The 23173-nt window shown below is 38.7% G+C and overlaps 2 protein-coding genes across 3 annotated transcripts in view; one reads left to right on the top strand and one right to left on the bottom strand.

Annotated features, from left to right (window-relative positions):
* Positions 1–23173, top strand: part of LOC123674819 (C3 and PZP-like alpha-2-macroglobulin domain-containing protein 8) — a 223738-nt gene that overhangs the window by 77367 nt on the left and 123198 nt on the right. For both annotated transcript variants that reach the window (XM_045609922.1, XM_045609912.1), the window contains exon 4: positions 22981–23172. In XM_045609922.1, coding sequence (XP_045465878.1) covers positions 22981–23172 — 192 coding nt within the window. The remainder of the gene's footprint in view (positions 1–22980; position 23173) is intronic.
* Positions 19405–21986, bottom strand: LOC123674843 (pancreatic triacylglycerol lipase-like). The gene is made up of 4 exons (XM_045609953.1): positions 21739–21986; positions 20586–20966; positions 19722–19928; positions 19405–19664 (listed from the first exon to the last, which is right to left on the bottom strand). Exons 1-4 carry the CDS (start codon positions 21794–21796, stop codon positions 19474–19476), a joined length of 837 nt encoding a protein of 278 aa, XP_045465909.1. The 5' UTR covers positions 21797–21986; the 3' UTR covers positions 19405–19473.

Raw genomic sequence — 23173 nt, 5'->3', positions numbered from 1 at the left:
CGGCTACCATTAGTCCGAATTTCCCATACCGGCCCCAAGACGCCCCTAAAACGCGTCCGCGGGGTCTAACTTCGTATCCGGCCTGTCAAATCCGGGGTGAGTTGTGGCTCATTATAATAATCACTGGTTTATGGCTCCGCGCGGCAACTTCGACGTGTACCGGTAGCTTTACGTGTGCCCCCAAGGTCGTTAATTATCGTTACCATCCGGCATTAAGGTCAACGAGGATTGTATGCTAATATTGGGGCTAATAAAGATGAAGGAGGTCGGAGGGGGGATGAAGATGCTGATTTTTCTAAGCTGTGTGGTTCATTAAGACTGATAGGAGGTATTAATAAAGGTTCTTTTTCTTCTTCTTCAGCCGTCTTTCACCCAGTATCGGATATAGGCCTCTTCCAGTTTTTCCATGCTTCCCTGTATTTTGCTGTTCTCATCCATTGCTTACCGGCTACAGTGACTATGTCGTCTATCCATCTTTTTCTCGGCCTTCCTAAGCTTCTTTTTGTCTCTCGAGGTCTTCAAAACGTCACTTTATGTGATCATCTCTCGACACTCTATCTTGTAACATGTGCCACCCACTGCCACCTAAGTTACGCTATTCTACTCAAGATGTCAGTTACCCTGGTCTTTTTTCGTATTTCAGTGTACCCAACATAATCCTTTCCATGGTCCTTTGAGGTTAGAAACATATTTGGTGCAGCCTAAGTTATGGAACTTTCGTATATTGATACTAATTCGAGACAGACTTATGGGGAAGTCCTCCTTTGATCTTACAGAAGAACCTGTCAATTTGTTTGGACGGCACCAATTATTTTTCCTTCCCTAACCTCTGTCTTTCAGAACGTCGTCCATTTTTCATATTTTGTTCTGATACCCTGTTGGAATCAGTCCTAAGTGAATCTTCAATGGTATTGACCAGATATGACAACACCATTAGGAGCCTTAGTTGTAACATCGTGCGTAAGAATGACTCACCTAGATGTGTTATCCTTTAGCTGTTTCTCTGTTTTCTTGGATATTCAGAGTCTACAAATTTCATCGGCCCACCAGTCCATTCGATACAAATGGTGGAGCTCAGCGCCTAGCTGTCACAGAAAAGAAATTTAACATTTTTTTATGGTTGTACAAGTCTGCAAGTAGTCTTGCAAAGATTTTCTTGGCTTTTCATTGCTGGATCGCAGCCCATCAGTGTTCTTTTCCTTGCCCACAAAAGGGTAGGATTCCAGCAGCTATCTTTTATGCCTCTTTTATTGATTTTTCGATTCCTTTGGTGCCACTAGCGCCAGTATTATTACGGCATTTCCATGACAGCAAGGTATTCTAGCTACATGGTTTCATGATTCTCAGCGTAACCTGACTGTCCGTGGTGAGTTTGTGTCTGAAAGACAGAATGCATGACCCAGGGGTCTCAATTTGTCTGTTGGTTTATTTGCAGTTTTATTGTTGTGAATGTTATTGAAGAAAGCAGCTCTATAACTGCCATACATACTGCCATCGTCTTCGAACGTGTCTCATCAGGGTGCAAAAAACAAGTTCTGCAATGAGTCAGATGATTAAAGGCTCATCTCACAACTTCAGAAGCCCAAAAACATCGCTTGAAGGAGGATGTCCATCGAGGCACTACATCGAAGCAAATTTTGCATGATGATCGCAATAATGCAAGGTCATTGTTATTCACATGTTCACCGTTGCCAGGCGATTCTTTCACGAATTCTTTCGACTTGGTGGTCGATTTGGTGTAACTCATTATCTCATAAAACACTCTTTCACTGCCCAAAAGTCACAGTTTAATATGCTCTCTCATCTATTAGTGTCATTAGGCCTAAATTTATTTGAATAAAGTCAATCTGGTCCTTATTGTTTGATAATGGAGAATTTCTTGAACCCAAAAATCTAGAAATTTAGTGAGAAGAATGATCTAGAGCAATACAGTCGTTTTTTTCCATAAGATTTCCCGGCTATGTTGCTGTCCTTCTCCCAAGATTAGAGATTATAGAAAGTAATTTTTCTTTGATAATTTTCATAAATATTATCTAGAATGCATACTGTTTCAAAGATCATAATCTCATCATTAAAACGAAATCTCGAGATAGAATAAATTCTATAAAAAATTACCTTCTTTATATATATATATATATATATATATATATATATAATCGGTTTTAAAACGTCCGGCGACGTTGTCCGATGCCTAACTTCCACTCGTTCCTATCGTTCCATTGGTCCTCTCTTAGATTCCTATCACTCATAGCCTTGGTTATTCCTTCCTTCCATGATTTCTTGGGTCTTCCTCGCTTCCTGCGGTTTGGTGGTATCCAATGCATGGTCATCCTTGGCAGTCTGTCCACATTCATCCTCTGTACATGTCCATACCACACTAGCTGTTTTCTTTCAATATCTGTTGTTAATGATCCATCCACTCCCATACGCCGCCTGATGTCTTCGTTTCTGACCCTATCTCTTCGGGATACTCTTACAGATCGTCTGAAAACATCCATCTCAGTCGCTTCGAGCTTCCTCCTGTTGTTTTCGAAAATTCAATTCAAATTCTGTGACAGAGTCATGATTTCGCCTACTTCAAGAAATAATAAAACGTCTTTTTGACAGGTTGAATTGAAACTGTTGAACATTATATTTTCATAAAAGCTCTTTCTAATCATATTTTTCATTTGACGCGAACGGAATGAAGAATATCACACTTGAGAAATAGAGCAGGCGCATTTTATGAAAATCTTTCAATTCAGACTGTCGTATCCTTCAACTCAATCAGCGAATTAAATTCAACGAACACTGAAAAAAAGAGGATCCTTCTGAAACATCATCAGTGTGTATCTGAAATATTTAATTCTCGTTTCAACATCTGAAAAGCTTCCAAAAGCACTCTAGAAACGTCTTCTTTCCCTCTCGTTCCTAATTCTGTATCTATTCCTACCTTCATTTCGATTAATCCTTCAGACTTCAAGTGGGGCCACTGTGCATATTTACACAGATTGATCATTTCCACGCGAGTAGGGTGAGACAGGGTCATGTCAAGAGTTCCCAGTTAAAGCGCACAACCCCCTACGGGATTTCTATCTCAACCTGCACAAACGTTAAGCCATAGCCACCCCCAAATCCTTTGCCTCCAAAACACGTACATCAAGGGAATATCGAATACACTACGTAACCTGCAATCTCCCTTCCGTAATAATCCTTATGACAAATTAAATTTTGTGAACCGACTCTGGTGGATCCCTCGAACCCCTCTTCCTGCACCCCGTACATCTCCCGCAGGAATTCCCTCCCCCGTGTCTTTATCTATTATTCGGGACTCCCGGAGCGTTGGCACAACTGGGTCAGTGCTGACTGACCGTGTATGTCGCCTGAACTTTGATTCTCCCCAGGAACGTGATTCGAATCGGGAACGAAGTGGCATGTTAACGGGAATGCGATATTTGGACCGTTTTCTGGACAGGATGTCCGGGAGGATGTAGGGGATAATTAACTAGTGGGAGGGATGGGATGATGTTCGCTGAGGCAAGGAAGCGGTAACGTTGGGTTTCTGTGGTGATAACTGTGCTTCTGTATGTACAGATACTATGTGAATCGGTATAGTAATAGAAGAAGGTTGTACATTCACAAATACATAAGCTTACAACTCCCACCGTTTTTTCAGGAATTAGAGGCTTTATTGTAAAAAACTATTATACATTTATTATTCACAGAATCGTCCATCGCTGGCCACCACTTCATTCCATCTTTCGGGCAACGTGCTGATCAGCCAGGCCGTATGCTAATTATCGTAACAAGTGATAGTCCGAGGGAGCAACGTCTAGAGAGTAGGGCGGATGGGGTAGGACTTCCCATTCCAACGTTTCCAAGTATATCTTGACCACTTTCGCAATATGGGGTCGAGTATTGTCATGCTGTGAAGTCACTTTATCATGCCCCTTGTTGTATTGCAGCCGTTTGTCTTTCAATGCTCGGCTCAAACGCATTGACTGCTTTCGACAACGACTGCCTGTGATTATTTCGGACTTATAATACACGACGCCGAGCTAGTCCCATCAAATACTGAGTATGACCTTGGAACCGTGAATATTCGATTTGACCGTCGACGTGGAAGCATGGCCGGCATATGGCCATGATTTTCTGCGCTTGAGATTATCGTAGTGAACCCATTTTTCGTCTCCAGTCATAATGCGATGCAGAAATCCCTTTTGTCTTTGCCTTGCAAGCAGCTGTGCATAAGCAAACAAACGCCGTTAAACATCTCTCGGCTTCAACTCGTACGGCACCCAATTTCGTTGTTTCTGAATCTTTCCAAGACTTTCAGGCATTTTTAAATGGCTTCTTGCGTCACTTTCAACAATTCTGTCAATTCTTGTTGAGTTTGACACGAGTCTTAATCAAGTAATGCCCTCAATTCTGCATTTACGAAAAACTTCTCTCTTCCACCGCTGGTCTTCGACGTCAAAAATCAAATTCACCATTCTTGAAGCATTGAAACCACTCTCGACACGTTCTTTCACTAATAGCGGCCTCACCATAAGTATTTGGGAGCATTCGATGAGCCTCAGTCGCAGATTTCTTCATATTAAAGCAGAAAATCAAAACCTCGCGCAAATGGCTCGTAATCTGTTAATCGAGAATAACTTTATGATGAAAATCCATTGTTTTCGTAAATGGATGATAGTTGTTGCGATAACAAATTTTGAGGATTGTATCGAGTACCTATCTGACCCTATAATTTCGCTTCAAAATATCCATGGAGAATGAAATAACAGCGAAAATAGTGAATAGAGGAAATAGAATAATCGAGAATCATATTCGTGTCCGATACATTTCAAAGATATTTGGTAGTTGTACCCTTCCTCTATTTTACCTGTCATTTCGTTATCGATGCAATTTTTGAAGTGAAATTTCAGGATCAGATACTACTCGATAAGATCTTCAAAATGAAGTATCGCAACACCACTAATTCCTATTCAAAATCAAGTTGTTCAACTCACCCCCATTAGAGGGTTCATTTACGGGGATGCGGAGAGAAGAAAAGAAATTGACAGGTGCGACGATTTTCCACATTTTCATTTTAAAGACAGATAATCGAGATGTTGAGTTTTCGTTGGACCACCCTTTTCCTTTCTTTCCATTACTCTATTCCTAATCTTGTGTAGTCAGATATTAGTTTTGTTAGTAGAATTATTGGCCATAAACAATGGGTGTCGTCATATCTTGTTCTTATACAGTTTTGTGGTAGGTAGGAAGATATCACTTTAGTGATATGCTCACCTTTTGCACAATGTAATAAAAGATTTAAAACTTTGTTATGGAAATAAAGTATTATTGTTATTATATGTCCTACTCTAACTTCATATGAGCATTGTCCCTCTGCTCACCAGACATCCTGTATAGATATGTTCATAAATACAATTTTATTCAGTTATGAAATTTGTGACGATTATCATATTTTTTAAATCAATTCTGATACCGAAACGAAAACTCTAAGGAATTTCCTACTCGATCTAAAGTGCAATTAATACCCTTCAATAATTACAGTATTCCAATGTTACCCCCAAACAAAATCGCAATTTCTGGTCAGCCATCTGGCGTCCGCAAAAATATCTCCAAAAGGCAATCGGTGACTGAAATTCGAGAAGAAATATTCGATATTTCGGGTGGCGTGGCAGATGTCTGGAATTAAAACGGTCCAATAGGAAAGGGCCTTCTGTTTTTATATCTACGACGGAATTGAAGCTCGTAAAATTGTTTTGTTCATTTCGGGCCGGAATATGTTCGTATTTTTTTTGTGTGGGGGAGAGACGGCAGTAGAGAACTGTTGGGGATGTAATGGAAGGACTTTGTGGGATTTGAAAGGAAATTAATTTTTGGTATGATAAAAAACCCTACAGTTTTATTGGGGTCTGTTTGGAATGTTCTGTATTAGACAAATAGCAATTAGCGTTTCATTTAAATGCAAAAAGGGTTCAACGAATGTCGAAAGTTAAAAAAATCTGATATATTTTCATGAGTTTTTCAAGAATAGTGAAAGATTCAGTTCAACATGAATTTCGTAAGCGAACATTGGGATATTCATTACATTACATTAAATTCACATTATCTTCACTGAACTTGAAATAAAATTTAGATGACTACGATTGATTAGACTCGTTCAATTTGAATGATCTTCAAATGCTGGTTTTATGTTAGAGGTATGTCAAAATTGGAGTATAGTAGAAAAGTAAGGAATTTTAGATCATTTATATGGTGAAGCCATCTAAATGTATTATTTTAACTTTGGCGAAGATGATTTAAATATGTCTTCAACTCCGAAACTGTCAGTTAGGTAAAGAAAGCATAACACGAAAATTAACATGGCCCCTAAAAGTCTAAAAGTGTTTATTCCCAAGATCTCGGTGGCTAATTCTGATAAATTTTTATTGCAAAATTGCTATTTTTCCGTTGATTGTGTGGTTCGTATTAGATGTACAACTTTGATTCCGCCGTTTTGAAATAGATGACTGTAGCGGTAAGTGGTAGTCGAAATAAATAGATCGTAGATGTCATGCAATAACCTTAAGTATTTGTAAGCATAACGCCATCGAAATATTAGTCGATTTGTGACATCATTTAGTTATTTTCGATTAAACATGTCAGCTTTTACCAGCCAAATTCTCGTCATTTGCGGGAGGTTTTAACTTTCTTCTGTAATATGAAGAAATCTGCGGCTGATAGAATGTTCTCAAATACCTATGGTGTGGTCGTTATAAATGAAATAACGCGACAAAAGTGATTTTACCGATTCAAGAACGGTGATTTTGACGTCGAAGACCAGCATGGCTGTGGAAGATTCAGAATTGGAAGCATTACTTGATCAAGACTCGTGTAAAACGCAACAAGAATTGGCAGGATCATTGATAGTGACTCAACAAACCATTTCAAAACGAGTGAAAATCATGGGAACGATTCAGAAATAGGGAAATTGGGTGCCTTACGAGCTGAAGCCGATAGATGTGGATCGGCTTTTTTTTGCTTGTGAACAGCTGCTTGCGGGGCAAAGACGGAAAAGATTTCTGCATCGTATTGTGACTGAAGACGGAAAATATGTTCATTACGATAATCCCAAGCGCAGGAAATCATAGAGATATCCTGGCAATGCTTCCACGGCGACCGCAAAACCGAATATTCACGGTTCCAAGGTCAGTCTCAGTATTTGGTGAGGCCAGCTCGGCGTAGTGTATAATGAGTTATTAAAACCGACTGAGTTAATCACAGGTGTTTGTTATAGAATGCAATAAATGCGTTTGTGCCGAGCATTTATAGACAAATGTCCTCATTACAACGAGAGACATGATGAAGTGATTTTACAGCATGACAATGCTCGACTCCATGTTGCGAAAGTGGTCAAGACGTACTTGGAAGCGTTGAAATCGGAAGTCATACCGCACACGCCGTATTCTCTAGACGTTGCTCTCTCAGACTATAACTTGTTTCGATCAATGACACACTGCTTGGCTGACCAGTACTTCCGGTCTTATTAAGAAGTAAAAAATTGGATCGATTCGTGAATCATTTCAAAAGTTTTTTTAACGCAGGTTTCGCACGCTGCCTGAAATAGGGAAAAAATAGTTGACAGAGATGGAAAATACTTTGAATTATAAATTTTTTACCAGTTTTTTACAATAAAGCCTCGAATTTCGAAAAAAAACGGCGGAATCAAAGTTGTACGCCTAGTAGTACCTCATTTTTAGAAATAAACGTCGTCCTTATCAAAATCTTCCATATCAGGTCATAAATAATTATTAATGATAGTTCGGTAGCGCAATGCGTTCTCAGTTGTTTTTGTGCAATGAATTTTTTTTTTTTTACTGTGAATGAAGGCATCGGCTGCTATGGTCATTAGCCATGTGCAGTGTATTATTATTATGTTTTTTAACAGTATCACAAGCTTTACAACACATCAAAAGTCGAAGAAAATTCACAGAAAGTTACTGTAGCGAAACAATTCTTATTTACATAAAAAAATAATGTCACTTATTTCATATTATAATATAATTTCATAATATAATTCAGCTCCAGCTCTTTTAATCGATTCCTAATGAGCCGTTCACAAAACACCCCCTCCCCCATAGACGATCAAGTACCGTGATGATCCCAAACGAACCGCGAAACAGCCATATTATTACACTCCAAGTCAAAGAAACGCACCAAACCCAGCTCGTTCGTCTGCTGCAGTCCGATAACTCTCGGTCTGTTCCACATGCCTCGTCCCCATTCATACAATCCCAAACGAACTGGGCGATTTAAGAGCGAAAAAAAGCAGTAGACTGTGCCGCCACCGCCGACTCCAAGTGGATGGCGCGAGCGGTGAAAAAAAAAGCGGGGGGCGGCAAGAATAAGCTCGCCGACCTACGAAATGAACTCGGGTTGATTTATGCGCCACGTAAAAAGTTCGCGGCGCCAGCAGGAATTAAAATATGTGGGGGGTTCCTCGTTGCGAAAAAGGGGGTTTCCATCATTTTTTTTTCGGCGGAGTTGAGTGGGGAAATGTCCGATAAATTTGGCGGGTAGTTAAGTTGGAACGGTTTTTTCGTTGAGTGTTTAAATTCTTGGATAAGAGGAGCGTTGGTTCGTTTCAAGTTTTGGGTAGTGTAGATAACTAAAATTCTATATTCTAGTAGAATTTCTTTGAAGAGTATAGTATCTGAAAGTTTAAAACAACTTTAATAGTTCAATATTACTGAAGTAGTCCATTAAAACGATTTTGTCACAAAATTAATGCTAATGTTATTCTACTGTGTTTTAATATAATTATTCTATATTCTCGGTCCGTAAGATGCGAAATCATTTTCTTCAGAACTCGACGTATCATTACCGACTCTGGAAGTAACTGGAGGAATAGATTCGATCGCAGAATTTTGCAAAAAGTGGTCGAAATCATGAAAACCTTCCTCATTTTCTCGATAACTGTAGAATCCTTCATCAGTGTTTGATCAATTTTTCCTAAACGGTTCTTAATAACTTTGCATATTGATGAGATGTGAAAGATGAGCGTCCAAATTGCCACTGGGTACTATATCGAGCAATGGAAGTGACCAAACCGACATATATTATTTCGATAGACAATCAACTGAAATACTGAAATTTATTCAAGACAATAAATTTCTTGCTTGTATATTAGAATTATTCTGGTATACTTCAAGTGTTTCACTCGTGAATAAAATTTCTCCGAATTAAAAGGGAAAATCAATCATACAACAAACTAAAACTGAGTGAAAATGATAATTTCATTTGTCTCTCTACGGGCCACACTGATCCATGCAAATCATAAGAAAGATAATGAAGATGTGCGTAGCTGCAGCCAATGAAAGAAACAAAATCGGCACATGGATGGAACGTGGACTATTTTAGCCAATAAAAACAACCAAATCGACACATTCTGGTTCCAGAAACGATCCGCTCATACCAGGGTTTATTCGAAAGTAAGTACTGTTAGGAAATAAAATCCTTGGTCCACTTTGTTTGGGAAAGTTTGATATGTTATAGTCTAAATCATCAAATAGTTCAACATCTCTTGGCTTCAACTCGTACGGCACTAAATTTCCTTGTTTTTGATTCACTCTCATGACTTTCAGGCATTTTTAAATGGCTTGTTGCGTCACTCCCAATAATCCAGCCAATTCTTGTTGCGTTTGACACGAGTCTTGATCAAGTAATGCCTTCCATTTTGCATCTTCGATAACCTTCTGTCTTCAACCGCCATGCTGGTCTTCGACGTCAAAATCACCGTTCTTAAAACATTGAAACCAATCTCTGCACGTTCTTTTTCTAAAAGCGACCTCACCGAAGGTATCTGAGGACATTCGATAGGTCTCAGCCTCAGATTTCTTTATATTAAAGAAGAAAATTAAAACCTCCCGCAAATGACGAGAATTTGGCTGGTAAGATGATATGTTTAATCGATAATAACTTTATGATGCAGACACAAATCGACTTATATTTCGATGACGTTATGTTTACGATTACCTAAGCTTAGTGTATGACATCTACGATCTATTTATTTCGCCTACCACTCACCCCTGCAGCCATCTATTTCAAACGGTGGAAGCGAAGTTTTCCACCTATAGTACCTCATATTAATGAGGTCTTGATTACTCAGAATAGTGATGATTATCCAGTATAACGTTTTGTATTCTTTAACAATGGAGAACTAATGGGAGTTTTCAAATCTTCTTGTGCGTCCAAATCATCTCATAGAAAAACTTGTTCCTTAATATTTGGAATGACTTGGAATCCAGCTAATTTCCTCAATAAAGTGTGCGGAATTCTTTTGACAACTCTTTTCCCTTGAATAATCGAAATATTCTGGCTTCCTCCAAGTGACTTTGGATATATGTTCAGTATTATCTGAACATGTGCTTCACTATGTTCCCATCATTAATAAGTTATTATGACGAAATTAGAGAGCGTTTGGTCTGGAGACCAAGCGCTCATAAACCATCCTTTGCCTCTACAACAACCCAAATCGCAAACCCTCCGCCCCATCAGCACAATCTCAGACGGCCGCGCCTCGTCTCTAATCCCCCCGGATCCGTCAAACGACCTTACATATCCTGTTTCCGGTCATGCAAACACGGTTAATTAACGTGGCCGATTAATAACGCAGTAGGGTCGCGTCTCCGTCCTTGCCCCAAAACCGATTTATCTGCATAGCTCATAACCTCCCGGACGAACGACACTGCCGGCGAATTAATAATAGAGCGGTGAATTATGGAATAACGGCGGGAGTTGGGGGGGGGGGGGGGGAAACGTCGCCGGGGCTTATGGACGGTTGACAGATGACATGAGATGCCATTGAGCACGCTAAATGAGCTGTGGCGCGTTCGGACGTCGGATGTGTCATCGTTATCGTGGCGGAAGGATGCTGGATCTGCAGATAGGTGGGCGGTTGATGTTGGGATTGGAGTAATGATGTTCATTTGGTTGTTAGTGCCCAAATTCTGATTGCAGAGATTGCTGTCTTACGCCGCTGAGGTCGGGAGTTCAAAACGCTAGTCGTTGAAGAAATTTGTGATTTTGGGGACAGTCCAATCATTTGATGTTGATCGCATGATTTATTGAAGGTTGACGTTCATTTAACGATTAGTCGCGAAGAAAAGATTCTAAAGTCGAAACCTCATTTACGGAGTTCTACATATTATTACAGAGTAGAAGCAAAAACCTATGAACTTAAAAAAAGGACAGTACAAATCTTAACATAATAGTATTTTCTAAACAGACCGCTCAACTGCTCACTAAACCAGGCATCAAGCCTGTTCTTGAATTCACTGAGGGTGCATTCACGTCATCACTGGGGTGTCCATTCCAGGCACTTGAAACGCTATTAGAACTGAAATGTTCGCACGAAAACTCTCACGTCTAAGCTTCAGGTTAGATTGTTCTAGTTCAATTCATATAAATGCGATATATTGGTAAAACTCCATGCAGCGCTCGAAATGTGATGATCAAATCCCCTCGCAGCCACTAATAGGAGTGGAGACAGCCCAATCAGCCCTAACCTCTCTTAATGGTCTGATGCAGCCATAAGGCAGACGTGTAATTTCTGCGTTGAAACACTAACCTCTCTTCATTGTCTGTCCTACCCTCTCTTCAGGGTCTGAACCTAAACTCTCTTTATGGTGTGAAGACTCCATAAGGCAGAAGTCTAACTCTGCGTTGAAATCCCTCCAGGACGATCAGGTCACCTCTAAGCCAAGGGTCCCAAACTGGCCCACCAAATTCCAAGATTGGCCTCAGAGTTGTTCTGTAGATTTGACCTATGGTTGCGACATAACATTTTTGAAATGATCCCTGTAAAATGAACAGTGATCTTCTTGCTTTCTTAAGAGTATTGGTTAAATAATAGAATACATTTTGGCGAGTTGTTCTCGAACCAAGTACGAGATGCGCCCTCTCTCAGGGGTTTGGAGTTTTGTCCTGAGATCGCTGGTGGACTCGACTCGTCAGTTTATCTGTCCAGTGATCTCTACCTGTGACACTCCCTCTCACACCTTCGTGGGTAGGTAAATGTGCTGCATTGCGATCCCTTTACATCGACCGGTGCCGAAGTAGCGTGGCGCGAGCACCTATTGCGCCATCTGTGAACATACAAAGTCACTACATACTCCCCCACCAGTTACGAGGACCTACCAGAGGAGGAGATACGTAGGTGTACTTAGGAGGGAGAGAGCGCAAGCGAGCTGTGAAGACAGAAATGCAAGGCTCCCGCCTGTAGCCGAAACGTTAACAGGGGCATTGAGTCACTTCAGCGCTCCAACGCTGCAGCTTTCCGTCATCACGTCGGGGTCACCACTTTAGCGAGTCTTTCTCGAGCCAAATGTCATAGTTGCGCTCTTTATCAAGGGATTACGGTATTTCGTCCCTAGATCGCTGATGGAATTGTCAGTTGGGCTATCCAGTGATCTCTGCCCAAAACACACCCTATCACGATGATGTGAGAGTGTGTGTCTTGGGCAGAGATCGCTGGATAACTTAACTGACTAGTACACCAGCGATCTCGGCCAGAAAAACCATAATCCCTTGACTACGACATTTGGCTCGAGAAAGACTAGCCAAATAATTGATCAACTCGCGAAAAACTTCAAGGAAAATACCCACTATGCTTGGACATTTCTTATAATTTAAAAAAAAATCATAAGGTATCAATGAAGCAATAAAAGCTCGCAAATAATAATGATACACCAGGACTAACTCAATCAGTTGCCATGAGTTGAACATGCATAAAAACAACTTGGAAACATGCTGTGCAAAAGTCTGGAACTCGCCAGCCTGTGAAGCACAATTCTGGAGAATCCTCATGAAGTGATTGCCAAAGGTTATCATGTGTCACTTTTATGAAATTCTTCATTCTATACATAATTTAATTAGTTTAATTTTCTATACCGTCAATAAACACTTTCTCACACTATAGTGAAGATGATTTAAATTTGTTGACGGCAATGCAAAATGGGAATTAGCAAGGAACACCATGAATCCTCAAATCCATAGCTCACAACTATCTTCCTCACAGCTCAACCCAACAACTTTCCAGACACGAACAGAGAAATGAAAACCAACAGCGAATCCCGTTCCATCTTCTTCCTCCCACCTGTCACTCCAGGATATCCATCCCGTTTAACCTGCGGTTCAGAAACAGCCGTAAATATCCGTTACGTGCATAAAACACAATAAAGAAAAATCGCGCTGCCGTTCGTCTTACTCAAAGGTAACGTCTCAATAGAGGGGACCCGTGAGAGAGGAAACGTTCCCGGTCCACTTCCGGAACTGCGGAATTATGAACGAAAGATTGCTTTTTGAAAACTTCACGCAACACCGCCATAAATCTCGATGATGGAAGGGATGAAAGCGAGGTCTCATCCCTTCCCTCTCCGAGATTTTTTATTTTTCTTGTACCGGAAGGGACCGCAGGAAGTCAGGTGAATGAGAGGAGGGGGGACGTTTGGAATTTGGGTATCCGGATGTGGAATTGGGATGCTATGGGATGGTTTTAGTGTGCGGGAAATTGGACCACCAAAAAAGATTTATTTCTTTGTGGCGGTATCGTGAAAAGGGTAAGGATTTTATGTGACTTATGGTTGGTTGATGAAAGGTCGAAGAAGGAAAGTATCCTTGAATTCCTGAATTGTGGGTACAAACAAAATTGACAGATTCCTCGGATCATTTCAAGAAAAGAAGTGTGTGTTCTCGAGATACATGGTGTAAAAGTTTGATTTTTCTCAAAATGTTTTCTCATTGCCCCTTTCCTTTCAGATACCTGTTCGAAATGAATTTGGCTTAGATAAAGGGTGTTTTTTCTAAAGCTATCAAACTCTAAATTGAAATTAAACAACGATGGATTATTTGATTGACATGAATTTCATTTATCCGCAAGATAATCTTGTGGTATTACATTTTAAATATGATTTCTGGCAAATGACCGTCACGGCTGGCTCGGATGTAGTCCAATCTGGACGTCCAATTTTCGATGACTTTTTCCAACATTTGTGGCCGTATATCGGCAATAACACGCCGAATGTTGTCTTCCTAATGGTCAAGGGTTTGTGGCTTATCCGCATAGACCAATGACTTTACATAGCCCCACAGAAAGAAGTCTAGCGGTGTTAAATTACAAGATCTTGAAGTCCAATTCACCGGTCCAAAATGTTAAATTAGGCGGTCACCAAACGTGTCTTTCAATAAATCGATTGTGGCACGAGCTGTGTGACATGTTGCGCCGTCTTGTTGGAACCACAGCTTCTGGACATCATGGTTATTCAATTCAGGAATGAAAAAGTTAGTAATCATGGCTCTATACTGATCACCATTGACTGTAACGTTCTGGCCATCATCGTTTTTGAAGAAGTACGGACCAATGATTCCACCAGCCCATAAAGCGCACCAAACAGTCAGTTTTTCTGGATGTAACGTATGTTTCGACATACACTTGAGGATTAGCTTCACTCCAAATTCGGCAGTTTTGTTTGTTGACGTAGCCATTCAACCAGAAGTGCGCTTCATCGCTAAACAAAATAAAATGGACGTAGTGCGCGATACGTATTCCGCACAGAACCATTATTTTCGAAATAAAATTGCACTATTTGCAAGCGTTGTTCAGGCGTGAGTCTATTCATGATGAATTGCCAAACCAAACTGAGAATAAATCACTTGACAGCTGTTAAATCGGTCGCCATCTTGAACAGTAATGCCAACTTAAAGCTTGTAGTAGAGTTTACTAGCATACTTATCTCTGAAATACTCTACTATGCTCATTTTGGTAGAGTAACGTATGCTAGTAATTGAAAGATAAAGTTCAAAAAAGCAGCAAGAAAGACACACTATCTTCATCTAAAACCTATCTTGTGTTTGTTAACATTGGTATAGTCAACAAACAAACCAGTAGAGTCAGATTGTGGAAGTACAGGTGGAATATACCATTCCACATGTGCTATTCACTCTACTCTACCCTCCACTATATGTAGTACTCTACTGTCACTAGCACAATATTCTCCTTGGGGAATAATAATCATTCTACCTCTACTCCTAATTATAACAATATGAACCAGGCTTAACAACGTGAACGCAAACGATAAATTCAATAATTCACGACATAACCCCACCAAGATCGCAGTACAAACCTCCCAACTCATTCCCGGCTTGACCTACCACACAGCAATCGGAATCGTGTAATACTCCCCAATCTCGAGTTAATCATTTCCCGGGGATCCTTTCATCCCTACACGGCGTCAGATTCCTACCGGAACAAAGCCAACAATACACCCAATCCTGGATCCATCCAGTCCTCGCCTTTGAACCAACATCGGATGGGGCTACAACAGTCGTTTCATATTCTCCTCCAAAGCCTCGCGATACCTCCAGATACTGCGGAACTGTGAGGGCGAGAATCAAAGGCAACCTTCCTCATAAAGACGTTCGATTGCGGGTGGGGGGGCCTTGTGGGTGGAGCCAACCCACCCCCCTCTTCCGAAGTGTCTGGGGATCCCGATGTAGTTGTGTACTTGCTACCGGTACTCGATGAATTAAATCGATGTCTGTTGATCGTTTGGAGATAATTGGGGTGAAGTGGGAGGGGAGTTGGTAGAGATCGCGACTCTGGAGTGAGGGGTTGTTTCGGGGTGTTTGTGCAAGGGGGATGATTGGATTGGGGGTGGGGAAGTGATAGTTGTGTTTGATATTGTTGGAGTGCTCTTGGGTGAGAGCGTCTCATCAATAAGTGGTGCAGGGGGTTTATGAGAGGCTTCTGGGAGTGCTGCTCGGTTCGGTATTCGATAATTCGTTGTACGGTGGAGGTTGATTGGAATTTGGGGTTTAGTTGATTAGTTTTTTGTTCGAGGTGCTATTCAGTTTGTTTTCGATAATCAAATTTGTTATCCTTCGAGGAAAAAATAAAACGCAATACAAAATTTGCAGGTTATGTTTCGTAATGTCGTCTGTTCATTGAATGCCGTCCAGAGCTTGTCTCAGAAACCATAAATACTATATGAATGAAATTTGGTTCCAAAATCCAGTCAATTCGTGCTCACTAAAGTCCCTCACGGGAAAGTTTTGGGGTAGTGTTGATTTCTTTGATTATATATGTTTTTTGAAGAGCTGAATCCTGATCTTAGATTTGCCACAAAAATTTCGTGACAAAGCATTTAAAAAATGGAAAAAAGGTAGAAAATTTCACTTTCTGGCGGTTTTTTTTCATATAACTCGGAAAATATTTTGCGAATGGCCTTCTTATACAAAAATGAAGAATTTAAAATTTCCTACAAATTTTTTCAATAAAGTTTTTTGTCCAAGGAACCGTTCTTGCTCTAACGAGAGTAAAACGATGAACCAACTCAATTTTCGAGTAATATTATTTGTTAGTAATAACCTACTTTCTAGGGTAATTTCGATTTCTTGTATTCTATAGGTTTTTTGAGATATGGAATCCTAATCTGCGGTTTGCCATCAAGAGTTTTTGATAGAAAATTGAGAAAAATGCAAAAAAACGAAACATTTTTTCGCGTTTTTTGCATATAACTCAGAAAATATAATAATAATATTGATAAACTTTATTTGCAGACAATAAACATAAGAAAATAACCAAAAAATCAAAAAAATTTTTATATAATATATCCTATAATTTTATCTGCAAAAAGGAGACTTACGACAGTAAGACTGTTTATATGTAAGCTCCCAAAAGTTCACCAAGAATAAAGAAACAAATTCCAGTGTATAGTTGGATACATTGAAATAAAAATTCCCACTTGTACATTGAACTTGAATAAAGAATTTGAAGAGAAAAAAAAACCATCGGAGATCAAGCGTCCACATAGCTCAGGACCTAAGCCTAAAGTGAACCCGTCAACAAAAGTTGTGTGTATGACTTTCTGAATTTATATAAATTAAAGGATTTCAATTAATCAATTTTTCCTGAATGACCTTCCTCTTAACAAATTTGAACTTGTGTACTCTATTGCATAAATACTACGTCGGTATTATTTCCTCAATATATCTTTTGAAATCAATATTGAGAAGTAAATTAAATTTCAGAAAGTGATTTTGTAAATGTTTTTTTTTAAACTTTTGAACTTTTTGAATTTTGATGTCAAACCTCAGATTCAAAATCAACATCCCAAAAAATTAATAAAATTAAAGAGATCAAAACTACCCCAAAAACTCGGTTTTCGCAGAGACTGATTGATAAAATACGCCAATTTTCAACTATCGTTTGAGCCAGAATGGTATATCAGACAAAAAAAACTCAATCAAAGGAATTTATAGGGAATTTCATGAACACTTTTTCCGTATAGAAATGACTTTCACGAAAAATTTGTATTCTCTGAGTTATATGTAGAAAACCGCTAAAGAATGAAATTTTTTACATTTTTTTGCATTTTTTTCGATGTTCTGTCACGAAATTCAAGTGGCAAATCTCAGATTAGGATTCAGCACCTCAAAAAACAGATATAATCGAAGAAATCAAAACTACCCCAAAACTTACCTGTGAAAAACACGTATGGACTGGACTATAATCGAAAAAAACAATTTGACTTTCATTCAATAATATTTATCCTATCCTCCAGGAAAGGTAATTACAAATTTAGTCCTTTCCTATTTTGTGACAGGACATAGATAGCTTTCTCTCTCTTTCTCCCTCTCACGGAAAGAGGAATTATTTTAATCTTTTGGTCAGCGTAAAGCCTCTCTCCCACTGATCTACCCCAAAGTTGAGGTTATTACAGTGCGCTAAAAAGTTCCTGACTTAATATCAGTGTTTTCCCCATTTTTTTCCCGATCATTCCAAAAGCTTTATGACCGGCCCTAATAAGCTCCCTTCCCATCTTCAATCGGTCCATTATCATCACCTCCGCAGCCTCCTACGCCGATGCGCCCCGGGTTGAATTTTTATAGAGAGACAACCTCGTTAAATCGGCGTCGCTAAAGTCCGAGGTTATAAAACAGTTGTACGGCCTCGTCATATTTTCAGTGCGACTCGCAAAGCCGCCATTCGCGTTTTATCGGAATAGAAAAGTTCCCCATCGAACGGGAGGTTTTTACGAGGCCACTTTTCGAAAACATTAATTTTATCCGTTTCACTGAAATAATAAAAACACGACAGGTCGTGTACGTCGCTGTCGGGACGTTTCAATCAATATCCTCCCGGATTAAGGGATCCAGACGCTGGCGGATTTATCGTACGGCGAATCAGACCTTTGGAAAAGTAGATGACATGGTGAGGAGGTGGAAAAAGGCTAAAATAAATAAAAAGTACTAATTCTATCTCTATATATTCCTGTTGAAAAATACAATTATAATCAAAGCTAACGAAGAGTCACCGTAGACAAATGAGAATATCGAACGTACATGAAACAATGTTGAGCTAAATTGGCTAATGTTAAGAAGAAAAATCCTTTGAACATGGGCCCGCAAATGCTTTGTTTTCGAGATGCAAGGTGTTTCTTGTAGTCTTACTTTTTTGTGATGAGAGCCTATACCAATTCATGGAATTACTAAGGCTATTTGCAGGGTGAAACGTGGATTTCCCAGCCTATAATCTTGCTTATTCTTCCGATTTTTTATCCTCAATGTCTTAAGAATTCTAAGTGTATCCCTCCAGATCCTTGAAATCTTTATGGTTTCGTGTCTAATATCATTATGTATTTATTCTAATTGAACGTCTACAAGAGCTGTGTTATTTATTTGTTGTTGTCACTTCAAAAATTCTCGTCGTTTTTGTTTCAAAAGCTCTTCAAAGTGGCGCACCCAGTCTTCATATGTTATTCCTTCCAGAATTTGCCAATGTTTCTTGGATGTTTTTATAGACTTTTTGTTTTCCGAACTTCTAAACTTCTAGTACCTACCTCCAGTCTGTTGTTCCATGTACTCACATGGTTTCTTCCAAGTTGAATAATTTTTCTCAATAAACTCTTGCTTCACTTACCAAGTTACCCTTCTGTAGTTTTTCTTGTAACTTCATCATTCTTTGGAAGAAGCAACAATGGCAACTAAATGAAAAAAGGGAGAATTCTTCTCGTTTTTCTTCCATAGTGATATTCATTTGATGATTATATAAATATTTTCACAAGAATACGATACCAAAGTATTTCAAATAATTATTCAAATATTCAACACTTGTATGGATTAGACGTTTAAATACGTCAAATTGAATACTCAAACAACAATATTTCATATCCATTGGCGCGAAGAAATAATCAAACCTTATGTAACTTTAAAATTATTTTGAATAGATTGAACATATATAGGTCTTGAATTAATATTTTGTTTTCCATTAATCAAGTCCTTATACTTTTGTAGCATAGTAGTACTTTGTGGTGGCAGAGGAACCTGCAAAAACCATCCATGATGAACTTAATGACAGCATTGAGGAACAGTAACTGATATTGAATATTATCTATTACTAAAACATAAAAAATATAAATAACATATCAAAAAATATTCGATATTTCACTCGTTCTTCAACATATACACGCCATCTGCATTATTAGGCATGTTCTCCCCAAACAGCACTCTGTTATTTCCAGCGCATTTCTCAGTCTCAAACTCCTCCAAAGACAAGCATTTGACAGCCGTCAAATTCAAAGAATTGACCGATCTCTTGAACATCTTGATAGCGTTGAGTCTTCCACATTCCAAGTCTGCGAAAAATATAAACATTGAGCTTCTGAAAATGAGGCAATGAAAGCAATACCTACCATCTTTTCCTCTGCAGTTTATATCCACAATGTAAAAATCCACGTGGCCGTAGCTTTTCAGTTCCCCCTTGAATTTGTGAGTGTTTGAGTGAACGACGTCTACAAGGTTGGCAGCATCGTCGTGGTCGACGAAGAGGTCTTCTCTGATCTCGATAAGGTGGTAGGTTGGGTCTATGCCAGTTATTCTGTCGACCTTTCTGTAGTTATCTGAAAGGATTACAAGGTTGATACAGTCTCTTAAAAATAATGAGGAAGTAATAGCTTTGATGGGGGCACAATAAAACATTAGGTGCAGTGCAATGAAATCCTCTCAGATCTAAAGCTAAATCTAATCATTGCATTATGAAGTGGGCTACTAAAGTTGATTGGTTTACGAGCAAGTTCATGATATTCTGCGCTCGCTCGAACTAATTATTTCTTACACAAACACTTATTGACCAATAATTTCAAAAGCAAGATTTCATTACAACGTCTCAACGTTATGAATTTCATATACGGATTTGAATAAAACATATACGCTGCCATTCTCTCAAACCGGGGAATCCCGCAATGAACGAGTCCCAATTTCAAATAATTGCCGCCCTCTGGTGGATGCATATCGCCCTAAGAAAATGAGTATCCCAATGAAGTAACCGGAGAAGAAATTCCTTGTCTTTGTGATGGTTTTTTCAACTGATCTGAATAATCAATTCGATGTTATGTGACTTTTGAATGAAATGGTCTGCCCAGCAGTTATTGATACGGTGCAATGAGCCAAAGTGAAAAATTTGCTCTCGCACTGTAAAAATCGATGTGTTGATTCAGTTAGTTAGTTAGTTAGTTGCTATACTTGTTAGCACCAGATTTTATATCAATTTCACTTACTGAACATTTTTCTACCAACATCTATAGCCGTGTAGAATCCAGAACTGGATATTCCAATGATATGCCAATGCAGATACTCCTCACCAGTCTTATTATAGATCTCACCGATAAAATCAGTGATTTGTTCAGACATAATAGTGTCGTTCTTCATAACCTCTTCATGGTCTTCCAGATCTAGCAGGAAGACGTTATGAACCTGTTTTTCCAAGTATTCATCAACAAGAGCATTGACCCAAGCGTTGTCGACACTGCTTAGACCGTTAATGACTACTGTTATGGGTTTCAAAACGTTGACGCTGTCTTTTTGTATATCTTCTTTCTTCATGAGTCTACCTTCTTTGTTGTAGAGGGTCAGGTATTTGAATGTTAGCTCCGATGAACCTGGAATGATTCAAGATTTAAGGATACATCTGCATATACAAAAATATATACAAAAAATCGAAGAATGAACATTCGCAGTATGATATAGAATGTTTTTTATTGAAAAATGAGATTTAACCAATGAGCCTCAACATTTGCTAGGTGTCTATTGTATTACAATTAAACTAGTCTTCAATTAAACATTGACCGAAACTGTTTCAGAAGTGTATATCTTCTTCATCCTTTATGATTATAAGCTTTAATAATTATATATTGTCTAATAATACCATTTTCATTCATTATCACAAACATTATTTCCTCTTGAACTAAATGTCACTGGATGCTTTAAAGTCAGCAATACCAAGTAGAAAAACCAAAGAGAGACGATATTCTTATTGTGGTGTCTTGGTGACTTTTAATTTTGTTATGTTTTAAACTTATTTTTCTCATATTTTCATAAGTAAAGTAAAAACATTTGTTTTTTGAAAGGGGTCACAGCCTCCTTTTGTAGATCAATTTTCGTCTTCTTTGGTTCAATGTGATCCATAATGAATTCTTTATGTCGTTCAAATTAACTACATAAATGATCATCTCTGGAGCAGTGACATTTAATTTTACTACATTGGTAGAAGTTTTATAGTAGGAGGATAGTCAATGAATAAACATTCAACCCTAGGGTTTATTCATCTAAAGAGATAAATCTAGAATGAATTTACTGAAATCCCAACTAGGCAAAAGATCATAGGTATACATATTTTTAAACCCAGCCAAGATATAAAATATTTGTACTCACATAAATCCAAAGCAAGGAGAAAACTCAAGAAGCACAAACACAATTTCATATTTTCCATGTTGACGACGATATTAAAACGAAAGGAAATCTAATTCCACATTCAAGCAGCTCCAAACGATGATTCAACGATCTCAAGGCTGTTGTTATTACACTTCCAACTTATTCGTTATGGGTAAACCAAGAAAGTGCCTCCTACGCTCAAGACTCAAATTAAATGGAATCACGCTAATTGTCATTTTCGTTCGTGGAAAATGTTGGGTTTGTTTACGATCTTTGTTTACCATTCGAATTTGCATCGATTGGCGTGAGGTCAAAATACGTGAGTGGAATTTTCGAGCGAAGTTGGCATTGGAAGGAGTTTTCTCTTTCATTCTCATGATGACAATAGGTGATAGAAAATCTGTCCAATAATTGAGATGATGACAAAACTTCAAGGTTACAAATTAATGCGTTCGAAGTGAAGTAGCATTAATACTAATACGCTGAATAGAATTTTAATGAGCTGAGCTGTATTTAACGTCTCATATTCAATTAACATCATCAGTTTTAATTTGGACGTATTTTTCATGGAGAATTGGTATAAATATTATAAATCGCTAGATGATTGAAAGAAAAATAAATTGTGAAATGAGAAAAAAAGCATTCGACTTCTTCGGTTTCGAACCTGTGGCCCAGAGATTAGTTGAACCTAACCATCTAGAGTCTAGACTAATCAAGGCCAAAGTCAATAGCATATTATTTCATAAGGAGGAAAAATGTCACTTTTCATGGCGAGCTTGTGTCTTCTCTTCTTGCAAAAATTAATTTTTTCTATTGTGGACTTTAATCAGATGTATGATCAATCGATGCACACTGGATTTGGTGTATATAGTCGTAATGGCTATTTGAAATTTGAGAAGAGTTATTTGATCAGCATCGCGATTTTTACAACATTTAAAAGATTCCAGCAAATTCACTGAAAGCCAATTTTCCTTTGATGCGGTGCGTTGTCCTTTCTCAAATACGGTAATATCCTAAATTCAAGTGAAGAATGTCCTTCACTTTACTATCAAGAGCTATTTCTGAGAACTGTCAGAGCTATTGAAGTGAATTTATGTATGAAGTGTATAATTTTGACATTCCCATGACTCTTACTGAAATGGTTGATGCAAATAAGATAAATTCCCATGGTGAAATATTGACTTCGAGCTGATTTTGAGAGTTTCTGATGGAGAATGCTAATTTCTTTTTCTTTCTTTACAGGACATGGAATTCTTCCTTTAGAAGTACCCTCAGACTCTACAGGAAGTTACATTCTGAAAACCTTGGTGAACTGCACATCTCAATCTGACGAAGATTGTTCCCTACAGAGTTCTTCACAGATGCGACTGGTTGGTCCTGTGAGAGATGTGATCGTCAAGCCAGCCAAACACGCATACAAACCTGGAGAGACCGG

Source organism: Harmonia axyridis, chromosome 1 (genome assembly GCF_914767665.1).
Source record: "Harmonia axyridis chromosome 1, icHarAxyr1.1, whole genome shotgun sequence".
Taxonomy (NCBI): Eukaryota; Metazoa; Arthropoda; class Insecta; order Coleoptera; family Coccinellidae; genus Harmonia; species Harmonia axyridis.
The sequence above is the reverse complement of the archived record's forward strand: the minus strand, read 5'-3'. Positions and strand labels throughout refer to the sequence as shown.